This window comes from Scomber japonicus, chromosome 6 (genome assembly GCF_027409825.1).
Source record: "Scomber japonicus isolate fScoJap1 chromosome 6, fScoJap1.pri, whole genome shotgun sequence".
Classification (NCBI taxonomy): Eukaryota; Metazoa; Chordata; class Actinopteri; order Scombriformes; family Scombridae; genus Scomber; species Scomber japonicus.
The window spans coordinates 7950495-7966423 of record NC_070583.1 but is presented as its reverse complement, the minus strand read 5'-3'; the positions used below and the strand labels follow the sequence as shown (position 1 = coordinate 7966423).

Sequence of the window (15929 nt, the reverse complement as noted above, 5' to 3'; positions counted from 1 at the left end):
TTGGATAGTAGACTACAAGTTCCTAGGTTTGCTGCATGATAATTTGATTAGACACATATTGTTTTAAAAATATGTGCATACAAGCATAAAAATGAAAAAAAAATTAAGTTAATGAAACTGGATTCTTACACAGTGACAGGTTGTCAAGATAAAGTAATAGAGCGAGGCTGGCAGAGCATTAAGGACCTTCTGTCAGTTGATTATGTGCTTTAATGGTGCATATTCAATTCATGTCTATTAAATTAACACAAACCAGTTGGCACACAGTGGGTTTGGAACTTTTGGGACCCCTGGAGCTCTGGGGGCCTTAGGGCAGTTGTCTGCCTTACCCCTTTTGGTAATTTAACCTTCTTTAGTTAAAAGTAATCTGCTAATTGTGGCATAAAAACAGTCAAAACAAAGGCCTGCAATGCATTTTTCGCTGTGATGCACAATATGGTGTGCAGGGGTCTTGCTGCATAGTAGATACCCTTTGTTAACAGATACATGGACTCTGTCATTATAGACAGACAAACCAAAGAGTAAACTGAAGTGTATGCTTATTACTGAGCATTAACCTCGAAACATAGAGCACAAACGTTTTGTTAGACACTCAGACACACACACACACCGCTGAACAAAAAGAAAAGTCATTCATTTGGTTTTTACTGTACGTTTCAAATTTATTTAGCAAATCTTTAGTATCTTATTTTTTAGTGTGTTGGCATAATTATACATTGGTTTGGTGCATACAGTAAGTCAGGACTGATAGCAGGAGTGCATCTGTAAATCAACAGACAAACTTAGGAATTTGGTTTGAATAAAGCTTATACACACGGAGAGAGGAAACCTTTAGGTGGGAAACTTTTAGAAACGGCCAAACACCGGTTGTCAAATGTCAATGACCAGACTCAAGGAGGTATTTCTCTTACAATCCCACATTAATCTGTTGTATTGCTATCCAACAAGGCACATTAACAAGTTAGCAAACAATACTAAAAGCTGCTTCTCCCCCAAATGTTTAACATTATCAAACCTCACTTGGCTTGAATCTTTCATTTATAACAGAACAAACTGTACATTTACATCTCCCTCCTGGAAAAACATAACATAACATTCAGGACTGACATAATAATAATATATAAATCATACAACACAGAATCACTAGAAATCAACAGGGTCTTTGGCTAATAAGGGCAGTAGCACAGTCCTGCCTTGGCATATTGCACCCGCCTCACCTTAGAGCCATAGAGAGAGAAAAAGTTCTGTCATTGAGCAAGGTCTGGAGAAAAGAAAAAGATTTAAAAAAATAATAATTCTCGAAACATTTTGGAGCTCCTCTCAAAATGTAAGCTTACTGAGATTTCAATAACACAACTTTCTCACCATCAGTCTTTGGTCTCAACTGTAGGCTTGGAAGAGAGTTGGGGGGCAAAAGTCAAGAGTTAGGAAGGTTATAAAGATATTTTTTATTTTACAGCTGCTCTGAAGGAGGCTCTAAACCTGAACTGGTGTGACATCTTGAATAGGACGCATTAATATTTTACTCATGTCATGAGTTTTAATGGAGTCATGTAAATGTTTAATCGCTGTTTCATATGTTTGTCAGATGTTTTATAACCTGACAATATGGGTACTTTGACATTTTGGGAACTTTATTTATTTACTTTCTTTCTGAGAGTTATGAGAACATTGATACCACGCTCATTTCTATCTGTTAATAAATATGAAGCTTATGTAAGCAACCGGCTATCTTAGCTAAAGCTAACCAGAAACATGGAGAAACAGCTAGCCTGGTTCTGTCCAAATATAAAAATATCCACCTGACAACACCTCTAAAACTCACTAATTAACATATTATATCTGGTTTGTTTGATTCCAACAAAAACTTAAGTGTTAAGATGACAAATGCAGTTTAACAGGAAGTAGCCATAGCTAACAGCCAAGAGAAACCACATTTTGTCATTAGTATTCAGTTTTTGTACATATTATAAATAAACTTAGACATGATTATAGAGCTTTAGAGGTGCTAACAGGTAGACTGTGTTACCTTTAGAAACAGAGCTAGGCTAACTTTAAGCTAGGCTAACAGTCTCAGGCTGTAGCTTCATAAGAATTAGTCTGGCCCGGCCCAGTGAAAGCACATATTGTCAATTTTACACTTTAGTTTCTATATGGATTTTTAAAAAAGAAAAAAAAGAAATTACATATTGTAAGAGAGCCTTAGAGGTACTAGTAGGCAGATTTTGTTATTGTTAAACAGAGCTATACTTTTCGCCTTCATATTCATTTTAGCTCAACTCAAATCTAAATTATGCCATTAAAAGAAATTTCAATTATATGGCTTTAAATTTTGAGTTGAGTTTTAGTCACATTTTTGTCTAAATGCAGTTTTAAAAGGCATACAGGTGTAAGAATGGATCTATATATTGTATAATATCCACAAAAACATTTGTTGAACCCTGGTCAGGGGGCAGCTATCAGACCAGTTCAGTCATAGGACAGATAACAGGCAGGTCATGGGGGAGGCTGGAGAAGCAAAGCAAAAAGTGGGGGAGGAAGAAAGGAAGAAATGTAGCCAGCTATAGAGAGCGATGCTGGGGCCTTGGAGCGAGTCGCAGCATGTTATGGTGCTGGAGCCACATTCAGTCAGAGAACGACGGGTTTCTATCTACACTTAACTCGACTCAGTCTCATGTTGAGTGTCATGGTTTTCTTACATTGATATAAAGCTCTTCAACTCCCTCGTTAAGAATAGTCAGGATTAATCGAGGAGAAAGGCACAAGCACCCGGCAACGAGGCAAATGATGGCAACATTCTCTCATCTTTCTTTTGACCTTTTCGTCGCCTTTTCCTCAGCCACTTCACACATTCTTTGTTCACTTTTTGCAGCATTTACAGTGCATACTGTTTCGCTAATGTAGTGATTCGCTCGTGATAAACTCCCTTCATATTCAGTCTACATATACAGATACATGAAAATATATTCAGTAGTACATCCAACTATTTTGGTGAGCCACAGTACGACACTATATTATTACCAGGTCTCTTAACCATCAAGATCTATTAGATTCTCGTGCATGAAGAGCATGAAGAGATGTTCTTTCTCATTCCTGAACCCCTCAACAGCGACCCTACATACTGTCAGCCTTATTCTACACACCTTCAACAACAAGCCATCCGCCCCAGTTAGAAAAGCAGGAAGACGGTCAAGCCTACAAATCAAAAAAAAGATGAAGTAAACAGGAAAAAAAGAGGCAACAGGCAACAGCTAACCCTGATTTCATTTCATCAACAACATCCCCCCTTCTTCTCATTATCGTCTCTTATTCTGAAGCTTCCCTCATTGTTTTCTTGGTCATGTTCCCAAATAAAGCACAATAAACACACACGGTGCAAGAAAAAAATGCACCCGAATATTTGTTATTCCTTGGCCTCATATATAAAATCACAATATTCAAACAGCAATAAGTATTAATCCCAAAAAATATAATATATAAACATAAATATATCAATTAGTTTTGCTGGACTTTTATTTTCTTTTTAATTGGAAGCACGTGCCACCGGTGCGGTGACAAGCTGGCGTCTGATTGGCTTAGGCAGAGTGGCGTCTGCGGTCATGTGATTGGAGGGTGGTCAGGAGTACTTGGGTCCTGGTGTGTGTGTCTGTGTGTGTGTGTTTGTGTGGTCAGACTGGCCATCATCTGGAGTTCAGTCTGGGAGCCGTCTGGAAGAGATCCAGAGGAAAACCTCACATCAGTCAAAATACACATGAATGCACTTTCTCATTCCAAATAACATGACACTAATTATGTCTCCACTGATTATGACCTCTCATTAGAATTAAACAGCTACCAGACAACTCTAACATGCAGGTGCCTCCCTGACAAAGAGCTAGGTAAGACATTTTTATCGCCTTTGTCTTCAAACACAAGTCTGGCTCTGTGTTGTGGGAGGATATTGAAGTCCTTGCATTGGTTGAATTTTTCACATAACAAGCTGGAACCACAATGTTGACAATTACAAAAAGTTCCTTTTAACTGTTTTCATTGCAAGCAGCACCTGAGTTAAACAACTGGCTCTCTAGTACAGTTTTTTTCAGAGAGAGGAGAGTTTGTGAGCTAGAAAACCAAAACAATGAGCTAAAAGGCGCTAAATGGCTCAAAAGAGCTGAAGGGCTAATTTTCTGTTTGTTACTAAGAGCGACTTTCACAGCTCTTGTCAATAAAATTAAAATATTGATCAGTGCAGCTTAAAATACTGTCAATTATTGGATGGCTCTATAAAAAAACAAGAATGAAGTCTTATAATCTTATAACTAGCTGCAAACTTAAAGGCACATCTCACAATGATGAGTATAAATATTTTTAGATTTCATTTTGTGAAACGGCTGCTCTGTCAGGACTAAAGGAAAAAAACAAAAGGAAGTCAAGTATTTATATAGCATAGTATATCAAAGTATTTATATAGTATAGTATATATATAGTCCAGTATATCAAAGTACTTATATTGTGTAGTATATCAAAGTATTTATATAGTACAGTATATCAAAGTATTTGTAAATATAGTACATCAAAGTATTTATATAGTATAGTATATATACACTATAGTACATCAAAGTATTTATATAGAATAGTATATATAGTATGGTACATCAAAATATTTATATAGTATAGTATAGTATATCAGCATCAAGCATTTATAAGGTATATGATTTTGGAAATCAATTTTTTGAATCAATTTTGGATTTTGACACTCACCACAGACAAGTGCCCATTCTTAGACTTGGCCACCAGTAGTTCTGATCCAGGTGTGAAGTCTATGATCCCCTCTTTCCCCTGACCCACTGTAAACTTTATACTGGAGGAGGAACAGAAGCACAGTTAGACCAGACTCAAAAGACTCAGCAGACTTTAAATTTCAGATTGAAAAAGGCTTTCTTGGCCACTTTGTATCTAACAGGGTTCAATGTGTAGGAGTGATTTATTTTAAGGAGTGTTACACTGCTGTTAACATTATGTAAGAACACACACTGAAAAACAAGACTTCAAGTCTGCTGTGACAATGTAATACTTGTCATGTGCACACAGGATGGTTGTCTGCCTCTCACCTGCCCTGGTTGATGTTGATGCTGTTTATTTTGTCGGCACAGATGGCAATCTTGGTCAAGGTCTCGATCACATGGTCGCTCTGCAGAACTACGTCGCCCTGCAAAGACACACCCGGTTTAAACTCACAGGAGAAAGCATGACATCAGACCAGCTTCTGACACGACACTATCAGGTTCATTACAATCTGTTCTATAATCTTCACCTTCTGTTTGTTGTCGTCACTGGGCACATGCAGAACAAACAAGCCATCACTGAGAGAGCTGACCGAGATGCCTGCAGAGGAAAGGACAGTTTTAATGAATAATCCAAAAGAAGCTATCCTCTTAGCTAAATGCTTCATCTGGCTGTTGACCTCTGACCTTTCAGAGCTCCATAGTCGATGCGCTGCTTGAGTTTGGCCTCCTCTACAATAACAGCACTGTTGGAGGTGAGCAGTAGCTGGCGTGGCCGAGCCTTGTAGCCCTTCCTGTCGTATTTGGTGACTGGCACTGCATACTGGGAACAGAAGGGATGATGATGATGAAGAAGAAACTCACAAACACGCTTTCAAACTGATCTTTCATCATGACTCTGCTCTACTCACCTTCATCTTCTCGCTGCCCAGAGCCTGCAGCACCTTGGGATTAATGTTCTCACCATCTGAACATGAGGAGACATCCTGTTAAATCACCTCATCTTGTATAAGACAGTCTGCTGTAATAGAAACAGATGTCTGAAGCTTACCGAGTCTTGTGCTGACAAACAGTTTGGGGACACTCTGCGGGTAGTTGTCCTTCTTGTCCTTAAAGATCTCACTGGCAATCATCTTCTGCTCCATCTGTCAAGTACACATTGTAATGACAGTGAAGCAAATGAAGGAAGCAGAAACCTGACAGTCAGATGAGTAGAGGCAAAGAGCATGACTTGACTGGTGATGGAACAATATTTACCTGGTGTTTCCATTCAGGGCTGATCTTCTTGCAGTAGCTCCACACCATGTTCTGCATGCACAGCTTACGCAAATGCTCGGACGCCTGAGGACACAGACAGGTTTCACATATATGTATAGCTGCATATATGTGGAGGCATAAAACATACTGGATGTGTGAGAAGTTACTATAGCATATGTGATCTTATGTGTTATTCAAGAAAGAGTGTCATTTTGAATTTTCTTTTATAAATTCATATCTATATTTTATTGAGATTTGTGAAATTCATTATTTCATTACCTTCCTATGCAAAACAAATATTGTTTGAAAACTACAATATTTGTGTATTACATATATAAAAACTCTGTCTGATGATTTAGTTCTGTTCTACTTGCTGTAAATACAATGCCCTTAGCTTTTATTTTGTATTATTTTTCACGGAAACAAACTTCCTCCCACCTCAGTGAGAGCTGCTGGTGGAGTGGGCCAGGTCTTGTCCAGGACATTCTTGGGCAGGTTCCTGCGCAGTGTCATGAGGAAAGAGTAGCGCACGTAATCCAGGAAATACTCGTTCTCCGGACAGCGCTCCTTGTGGCGGTAGATGAAGCCCTTGATGAACCTGAGGTTGGGAAAGATGAAGACACAAAGCAATGAAAGTCTGAACATCATACAGTTGGTGTCTGCCAATTAAGACAACAATACTTCAATAAAAATGAACATTATTTGCTTATATTTACAACTGCAAGACAAAAGGTCTTGATGTTAAATCTTAATGAAGAACTTAAGAATTTATATGAAGTAATTAAACTGCTCATTTTAGAAGCAGATGTTAGAAGACACTTGTGTATCTATAACACAGTGAGTGTATTGTGCCCTCTGCTGGCCTGTGCTTGCATAGTCTGTACCTGCGGATGGTATTAGCGGCCTCTCGCCTGCGCTGAGCCCTCCTCCTCGCCAGGATCCCCCTCCACCACGCCTGGATGGCAATAGCTGATGAGAAACAGGACACACATTGTCATTTAAATAACAAAGAAACAATAAAAACCTACCAGGAGACATCTTACAGTTCTAAACATGACCTTAACAAGGGAAAATGCAGTATAGATGTGTGGCTACAGACTTCCTCACCTGAGGTTCTGAGTTTTTGGTATTTAGACTTCTGACTGTAGCCTTTCCATCCTGCCTGCAGCTTGGTGGCTGTGTGATGACAGAGAGAAAAAGGAGACACATGGTTTTAATCTGAGTTGCAACTGTTGTTGACATTGTTTGACACAAATCATCAGTGATGTCATAGGCTCTCACCGAGACTGTGTTTCCTGGTCTCAAGTGCGTCTTCTGTAGCAAACAAGGTCTTCGGGAAGCGGATGAAAATTTTGGATCTGTTTAAAATAAAACATATTCAATGACATAATTAAAAACAGCTGAAACATCATAACACTCCTCTCAACATTTCTCTCTAGATATGAGTGTGTGTGTGTGTGTGTGTGTGTGTGTGTGTGTGTGTGTGTGTGTGTGTGTCTGTGTTGCTGACCTGCCCAGTTTGTACTCCTCAGGCTTGTATCCCAGGTGTTTGACCAGTGTGGCCACTCCATCGGACAGCTTCCCCTCCCAGTTAGGCCATGTGTCTGGACACAGGGACTTATACCTAAACAGACAAAGGTGAAAAAGTAAGTATGAGTTGGAATACTGGTTCAGGAGGAAGACTTAATTGTTCAATTAAGTTCAAACACTTGCTTAATATATATTAATCAACCACTCGAACCTGGTCCAACCAACATTTTACATCACTTTTTTTTACTAATCGTGTTTACAAAACACTGGTAGGCTCAGTGAGCTGTGGCCGGGAAGCAACACGCTTTCTTTTGTTGTGAAATGTGTGCCATTACCATCTTATTACTACCAACAGAAAAAACAAAAGGGGTAAGCTCTGTTCTGCTATTGGTCTAGAGTTTGTTTTCTGTTCCTTTGTTGAGGAAATAATGTTTCAGCTGTGTGTGCTCGGGAGTGGGTGACTTGACATTACGGCCGTGTTTCTACTCTGATAGCACCGTTTTCTTGTTGAGGTTAGCAAGAGAGAGGAAGGGTACTCAAAAACATCACATCCTTTAGATTGTTGTGGAAAATCCAACCCAGGTCCTTCACATAAAAATCAGTCCACAGCTGAACTTTGCTTATTCAGTTATGTTTATCACATGATTACAGATGGCAGACATCTTATATCAAAACTGACCACAACATTGGTTTGGGGGCTATATGATATTCTGTAAGTGGTAAAAATGTTCTTACAGTAAATGTATTGTATGGAATTGATTGTATCATTTGCCTTATTTGGCTTATTTGACTTAACAAGGACATTATAATCAGTTCAGATGTGTACTAAAAGACAACAAGAAGCATATAGGCTCCATTATGTCCTTTATAATGAAGTAGTTCATGCTTCAGGTGGTAACATGTAATTGTGCCTTATAGGATAAAAAAGGAGCAGCTGATCACCTCTGTAGGAAGACCTCGTAGCGCCGTCTGTAAGCAAAGCCGGCTCTCCTCACCCTCAGATTCTCCATCAATCCCAGATACTTGACCTGGTGACGGATCAACACCTCGTCAAATCGACCTGGGAACAGGAGCAGAGGGGAAAAGAGTGGGAGATGGAGAGCACGGTTACATGAGTCTGAGAAAAATGTAAGGTCTGTTGGAGAAAATGAACCAGAGAAAACCAGTAAATGCTAAACAGCAGCAGGAGTAGGAGTGACAAAGGACAGAGAAACAGTGTGAAATTCAACAAAAGGCCAACTGTAGGGGGAAACAAAGGCCGGCCCGATATACTGACAACCACACGGAGAGTTAACGCGGCGGCCGCTGATGCCTCTGAAAACAAACGGTTTTGGTGGAATTAACGAAAGCACGAGATTAACATGACGTCTCTGTGAAAATATTAGCTTGTTGAGGCTGCTAAGCTGCTTCAACTGTGTTTACAAGAACTGTTACATAAAGCTGAAATCAAAGCTATTACAGAGCTCAGTCAACAAACTATTACATAATGTATCATTGACTTTTATAATTGATTGTTTGTTGATTTTTTTGGCACAGCAATATCATGGGTCTTTATACTCCCTCTTGTCCAAACAAGTTACCATTACTGTACAATATAGACTTATGTATATTATTATTTTATGTCAGCCCAAGAGATAAACAATAAAATATACATTTTTTTAAAAATTCTTTTTATGTGTAAAAAAAAAGGGAAGATCACATGTATTTTCACATGTAGTTCTATTACTTGGTAAGATAAAGACAAATTGCAACAATCCAAGATGTTCAACAAGTCTAAAATCATTACAATAAGAACTAACAAAAGTTTTGTTTGTGATGTTCTTTGTTTATTTCAGTCACCAGTTTCACCTTTGATTAAAGACACTCTTTAATTCTGGAGTACACTATGTTAACACTGTCTCCCAGTATCAGCTAGTATTTCTGTAAGCGTTTCAGCATTCCTATTTGGTACCATATTATACAAAACAAAACTTGACTACATACCTGCTTGCTTGGAGTCATTGGGCTTGATGCAGCGGACGTACGATGGCTCCTTCGACATGAGGATCTCCATGAGTTTCGCCAGACTGGCTTTGAACTGGGTTGCTGCCTGGAGGGGCAGACACAAACAAGAGAAACAGAGGAAGGGAGCTGGTTAGAGAGGGATGAAGAGATGAGGCTGAGAGGCTGGAAGAGGATGCTGGTCAGTAACTGAAGCAAAGACTAGAGAGCAAAATGAAATGGAAGCCTGCTGCGTTTACGGCGAGGGAGAGATGATGAGGTAAGGAGCGATGCAGAGGAGTGGCTGACGTGACTGGCAATCCAGTAGAGACTGAACACTAGGCCCAGTGTGGAGGACTGGGACTCTAACTTGCCAGCCTGTGACAGTACCCTGTTTAAGTGTTTGTGCGTGTGTGTGTGTTTGTGTGAAGGGCATACAAGTGTCAGGGCATTCCTCAGAGAGTGGGAGGCCACAGAGAATCCCCATCATATCGCCCACTCAATACTGGACAGGGGAAACACACCACTGTTTGTTTTGCTGTGGGAAAGTATTCTGGGATGTTTGAGAGCATCACTTATAGGAGTGTGTGGAACAGGCAGCGCAAACCTGAGGGCACGATGAGGGAACACACACAGACTGAGGTATCTCACCGTGTCAGGACGTTTCTTGTCGCTCAGCTCCTCCCTGTCAAAGCACTGGTTGAGGATCTTGTTCTCTGACATACACATAACCTGCAAACAACACAAAAGGAAACTGCTGAACCACTGACTCAGACACTGTATCACTCTATCAAAGTGCTTTCCTTACAATCGTCCTAACTTATTCTCCTCCTGTTCGATCTGAACTCAGTCTCACCTCTTTTAAGTTCCTGAAGAGCAGGTCGTTGTTCTTGTCCAAAAATCCTGAAGAAGAAGAAGATCAGTTTTATTTTTTATACATGTGCTGACTAATCACTTCCACGACTGTTACTGGTAAAATTCAGTAAAGTCTGGTGTTGCTGTTGAATACATTAATTCAGTATTGTTATAGTCATTTTTCACCATGAGACAGAGCTACCATAAATCCTCAAATAGATGCTCTTTCTTCCATCAAGGCTTTATGTGCAACACGCTTAGATTTAAGAACAGGCCTTTATTAAATAATCATCCATTTTAATAAGTACATTTCATCATATTCTAATAAGACGCTTCGGATTCCTAATCCTTTTTTCATTTGTTATTGATAAGTTCACCAGTTGACTTCATAACTTGAGTATATTAAACATGAAGTTAATGTCAATGAAACTCAAGCACTTCCTGGGCACATTTCAGGTGGGATAACCCTCCTGTTATACTCCTATAATCATTCACTATATTGTCCTGCTTGCGTCTATTGAAACTTGCCGGATGGACAAATTCCAGCATGTATTTCCTGTTTCTCCTGCACATTCACAAGTCAGAGTTCACCTCAGTTGAACTTTGACTGGGCTGATTACATTATCACGCTAGAAGACTACAAACTGTAGAATTGCCACTGAATATGGCCAGGAGTTTTCCTCCGATGGGGATGACGTCACAGTTTTTTAAAATCGCCTCTTCTCGGCTAGAGGACAGTTCAACAAATATAAAACCTCCATTGATCAAAAATTCATAATAGAAAGAGTCGTAATTGAACTTGATTGCAGTTTAAGGTGTCCTGTCTACAGTTTTACAGACATCTCTTTTACAATAGTGGTCTATGGGGAAAAAGATTTTTGAGCCACAGGGTTTTTTTTCTTCCTGCAATACCACAAGTGACCATTGGGAAAAATTGGCTGATAAGCTAGAGTGGTGGCGCCCTGTCAGCTCTTATAATACATCCATGGCTCAGACCAATCAAGACAGCACTTACGCCACCATCATGAGAAGGCGGAGGAGATGGATTGGACACATAATACGAAGAGAACACATTACAAGAATTCCCAAATACTGGACAGCAGGAGGAAGGAAGAGAGGAAGTGCCAAAGGAGTGGAGTTCCTCTGTTGTTGCCCTTCATGCCAGCAGGCATAAAAAGCATTAAGTAAGTGAGTGGGTCACATTGCGACAAAGTTCTAAAATAAACTTGTTTTGGTTTGATGACGTGTTATTCTTAGCAGATGGTATTGATATTTAGAAGTGGGAATGAGTTTAGCATGTTTAACCTCGGTGCCAAATTCACTGCAACACCAAAGATCCTAGGAAAATGACGTCACACTGGCCTTAGCTGTTACGCTTCGTCTGCTTCGTACTTGTTTCCAGTTACGAATAAAGAGGGGGCAACTTAAATGAGGACAGCTTGTTTACACACACACACACACACACACACACACACACACACACACACACACACACACACACACACACACACACACACACACACACACACACACACACACACACACACACACACCGTTGACATTGTAGTTGACCTCCCCAGCGTAATGCAGCAGTCGGAATTCGTCACGGCCCATTACTTTTCGGGTCTTTCCATCGGCCAGCTTGTGACTGCAGGGGAACACACACACACAGAGACAGACACATGGACATAAAGTGAATGGAGTGGACACATTTCCAGCAGTGCAGCAAGCAGACAACCTCATATTTAAATACTGTGCTGAGAGTTCCAATCAAACTGACGTGACAAAGTGTGGGTGTCCTCCCACTGTGCCTTCCAGCTTCTCCAGGAAGGTGATGTCACTGGCGTCTCCAGGTCTCAGACACTCCTCATCCTGTAGCGGGAGCAGAGGGAGGAGCGGCCGTTAGTCATTATCTCACAACAGCAACAACATCCCCTCATATCACTTACAATAACTTGATACTGAGCTTTATGTGTTTAGAGTTTACACACAAGTGGTGCCTGGATCACATGAATGAATACATAATTAACTATACAGTGAGATTAAACTGATTTTTGGTTGTTATAGTAACGACTGAACAATAAAGGAACAGTTCATTATTTTGGGAAACATGCTTACTTGTGTTGTTGTTGAGAGTTAGATGCAAAGATTGATTCCAGTCTTATATTTGTCTTAGCATAAAGAGCAGAAAGAAGGAAAACAGCTAGTCTGGTTCTGTCTAAAGCTAAAAAATGTGCCTGCCAGTACCACTAAAGCTCAGTGATATATTATATCTTATTTGTTTAAGCTGTAAACAAACAACTGAAGTGCATATCTGCTGGTTATCAATCAATCTCACAGTGACAACTAGACACCAGGATTATTGCCCTAATATGTCAAACTCATTGGGTAACTGCCATTGGCTATATATGTCCACCTCCAGAGTGAATTCAATCATCGTTTTGAAAGTACAATTTTAGTCTCAAATCCTCTTCAGCTACAAACAGATGGAGAGCAGAGCGTCTTCTCACCAGGATGGAGATGATGCCTTTGAACTTCTCCTCCACCAGGTCACAGATGATCTTGTTGTTGAAGTACTGCACCGGCTCCCACTGGAAGGACAAAACTCTAGTTAGAGATTATGTGAAAATTAACATTAGTCAGACATGAACTGTCCTTATTTGGCATAATGAACAGGATTATCATTAAATCAACAGATTTAAAAGCTCGGTTGAAGTAATGTGGATTTCTCAAAGACTGATGCCAACACTGGTCGCCTGAGGTGGCATCAGTTGCTGAGATTCAAGATTCAAGATTCACTTTATTGTCCCATATTGTAGGACATTTGGATCAGGCTTCCACCCATACTGCATCCATACAAAGTATTACACATACATAAAAGACAAGGTAAGACGGCTACAGGGAACAAGAATCATAGTCAACAAAATAGTCAATCATCTGTAGATAAGTGAAAATGAAGCTCTGTTGGTTTTTATATCAATTTCATCCTTATTTCATCGGCTGCCAATTACATAATTTATTGAAGAAAGGATAAAATTTTTAAATCTATGAATCAACACTGTGGTGCTGTAAACCTCCTCCCTGATGGCAGTAGCTGCTACTAAGTGTGGCACATTGGACGGCTCAGTTATTATCTTGTTGGCTTGTCTCAGAACAGCCTGTTCGTAGGCAGACTGCAGGGACAGTTGCTGTCTTACACCTATTATTTTCCAAGCAGTCAGACTAGTTTGGACATCAACTTCAAATGCGAGGTTAGCATCTAATTAGGCTCTCAAAGACTGCTTGATAAATGACTACCGTACAATTCGGTGTATAAATGTAATTCTTAGACCTGTCACGATAACATGGACGATATATTGTCTCAGAAATAATCGCGATAAATGATATTATTGTCATTTGAAGACCATTTTATACCACTGATATAATAATAATATAATAGCATAATAATGTAAGGAGGGTGGGGTGGGATTGGAGAGTGGACGCTGACATGAATAGCCTCTTAGCTGCTATTGTGAAGTGTGGCAATACTGAGGTAAAAAAAATGATCATGGTCATGTTCACGTATCATACAATAAGTCCATATACTGTATAGACATGATGATGTTGATAATTACGTTATTGTAAAATAAGTTGATAACGTAATTGTTGTGACAGGCCGAAGAATTCTTAAATTTAAAAATTCTATCAGTCTAACCCTGATACAATTACAACTATTCTAACCGTTTAATGACCATAAAATTCAATCATCTGCAGAATTTCAGGAATCCTGGCGCTCAGACTCGCTGCTCACCCACTTGTATGTGGACACATAAACACAGAGCCTGAGTGCTGCAGCGTTCATGTTAACAGCCACATCATTTCCACAGAAGCCCACGGCCCTGATGTCTGATGATAATAGGCTCTTTGAGAGGTGAATCCAAGTCTCTCCCACAACCTGTTTGCTTGCTCTCTAACCAGTGCATTTATATGAGAGTGTGCACAAAAGGCCTCTCTATTGCAGAGAAGCAAAACAAATCGATGTAAATACAATACATGCAAATGAAGGCAAAATTCTAGTGACAGATGTTTGATGCCATTAAACATAATTTCCTAAAAAGGAATCATTAAAGCTTTTAAGTGGAAATAAATAACACAGCTCCAATGATAAAAAAAAGATGCTGGATTAACTCCTAATATTGCAGCATCTTCTAAAAATATCAGCACTTATTGCAAATCACTTGGCGTAAAAGCCTTTGCGAAACAGCAGGATAATACATTAGATTATCAAATTCACGTCGGCAAACATAACTGAAACCACAATCACATTAAGAGCTCTTTGTAAAGCCTAAACTCCAGCTGAGAGATGAGGAAGAGTGTGATGTCAGGAGGTTAAACCAGGACATGACCAGAGAGTGTAATGAAGGTTGAACAGAGACTGGCAGGACTGGAGGAGGAATGTAAAATAAGCTGGTGAACGTGCCTCAACTCCAGGTGTTCATTTCTCATACGTTGTACTGCACTATGAAGGAGGGATGTGTGTGTGTGTGAGAGGAAGAAGGGAAGAAAGTGGCGTCTGACCGTGATGCCTTCGGCCTCGTACTCGTCCTGCTCCGACTTGAGGGTGAGCTCAATGAATAGCTGCTGCAGCTTCTCGTTACAGTAGTTGATACAGAACTGCTCAAAGCTGCAAAACAACAACAGCAGACATGTTAGCTCAAGGGGGGGAAAAAAACATGTCACAAACATGCTATTTCGGTAGTGGGTGACTTTGACTGAGTGGCTGGTGACCGATCCTTCGCTAAAGGCTAGTGTTACCCAATTACTGTAATTCATAGCATCCTGTATTTAAACATAGGTTACTGTATAGGTTAAGGTTGAAGGTTAATTATTGTCTGCATAAATAGCAGTTTGAGGGGGTCCACTAACTTTTTCATCTCATCATACACCGTTGACTCAGGTTGCTCAGTAAGCAACTGTGCAAACTCTAGCAGCTGGTGAAGACTATAAGATGCAGCTGACAGCTTCAGAAAATTCTACATTCTTCTACATTGCTATTTAGTTTTTAAATTAAAAAAATAAAAATCAGATTGTGTGGGTTAAATTTCAGTGTTTCAATTACTTTCTTGTTTAGACGGATTTGTAGCTGTTGAACAAACCTCATGAAAGGTTTAAATTCAGCATTACTATCTATAAACCAATAATGGACTAAATGATGAACCTAAAATCATTAATACTGTACCTGTTGTTCTGGAAGACCTCAAAGCCATAGATATCCAGCAGGCCGATGACTGAGTAATTCTTGTACGAGTCGTCCTGTTGAAGAAAAACAACAAAACTCATCTTTATATCTATATGACGGAAAACTGCAGACACTGCACACAATATTTTTAAATATTACAATCTGATTTTATGTAGTTGTATTCAAGAAAAAAAACACATATTGGGGCTCATATGAGTTTATTGGTGTAATGCTTGCATGTAACAGCTGCCACAGAGATGAGACTCCAGGCCTTGTGCTCACTTGTTGGACTGGTTAAAGTCCACAAGGTGGAGCTGTCCTGTCAC

At 39.7% G+C, this 15929-nt stretch overlaps 1 protein-coding gene across 2 annotated transcripts in view; it reads right to left on the bottom strand.

Annotated features, from left to right (window-relative positions):
* Positions 1 to 636: 636 nt before the first annotated feature.
* The window catches only part of LOC128361062 (unconventional myosin-Ic-like), a 58367-nt gene continuing 43074 nt past the window's right edge, over positions 637 to 15929 (bottom strand). For both annotated transcript variants that reach the window (XM_053321625.1, XM_053321626.1), the window contains exons 11-32: positions 15604 to 15677; positions 14943 to 15048; positions 12896 to 12976; positions 12166 to 12257; positions 11939 to 12033; positions 10387 to 10433; positions 10182 to 10262; positions 9534 to 9639; positions 8493 to 8610; positions 7531 to 7644; positions 7302 to 7378; positions 7128 to 7196; positions 6905 to 6989; positions 6459 to 6618; positions 6021 to 6104; positions 5815 to 5908; positions 5675 to 5730; positions 5451 to 5586; positions 5294 to 5364; positions 5091 to 5188; positions 4741 to 4840; positions 637 to 3707 (exon numbers count right to left, since the gene is read on the bottom strand). In XM_053321625.1, coding sequence (XP_053177600.1) covers positions 3681 to 3707; positions 4741 to 4840; positions 5091 to 5188; positions 5294 to 5364; positions 5451 to 5586; positions 5675 to 5730; positions 5815 to 5908; positions 6021 to 6104; positions 6459 to 6618; positions 6905 to 6989; positions 7128 to 7196; positions 7302 to 7378; positions 7531 to 7644; positions 8493 to 8610; positions 9534 to 9639; positions 10182 to 10262; positions 10387 to 10433; positions 11939 to 12033; positions 12166 to 12257; positions 12896 to 12976; positions 14943 to 15048; positions 15604 to 15677 — 1971 coding nt within the window. In that variant the 3' untranslated portion in view covers positions 637 to 3680. The remainder of the gene's footprint in view (positions 3708 to 4740; positions 4841 to 5090; positions 5189 to 5293; positions 5365 to 5450; positions 5587 to 5674; positions 5731 to 5814; positions 5909 to 6020; positions 6105 to 6458; positions 6619 to 6904; positions 6990 to 7127; positions 7197 to 7301; positions 7379 to 7530; positions 7645 to 8492; positions 8611 to 9533; positions 9640 to 10181; positions 10263 to 10386; positions 10434 to 11938; positions 12034 to 12165; positions 12258 to 12895; positions 12977 to 14942; positions 15049 to 15603; positions 15678 to 15929) is intronic.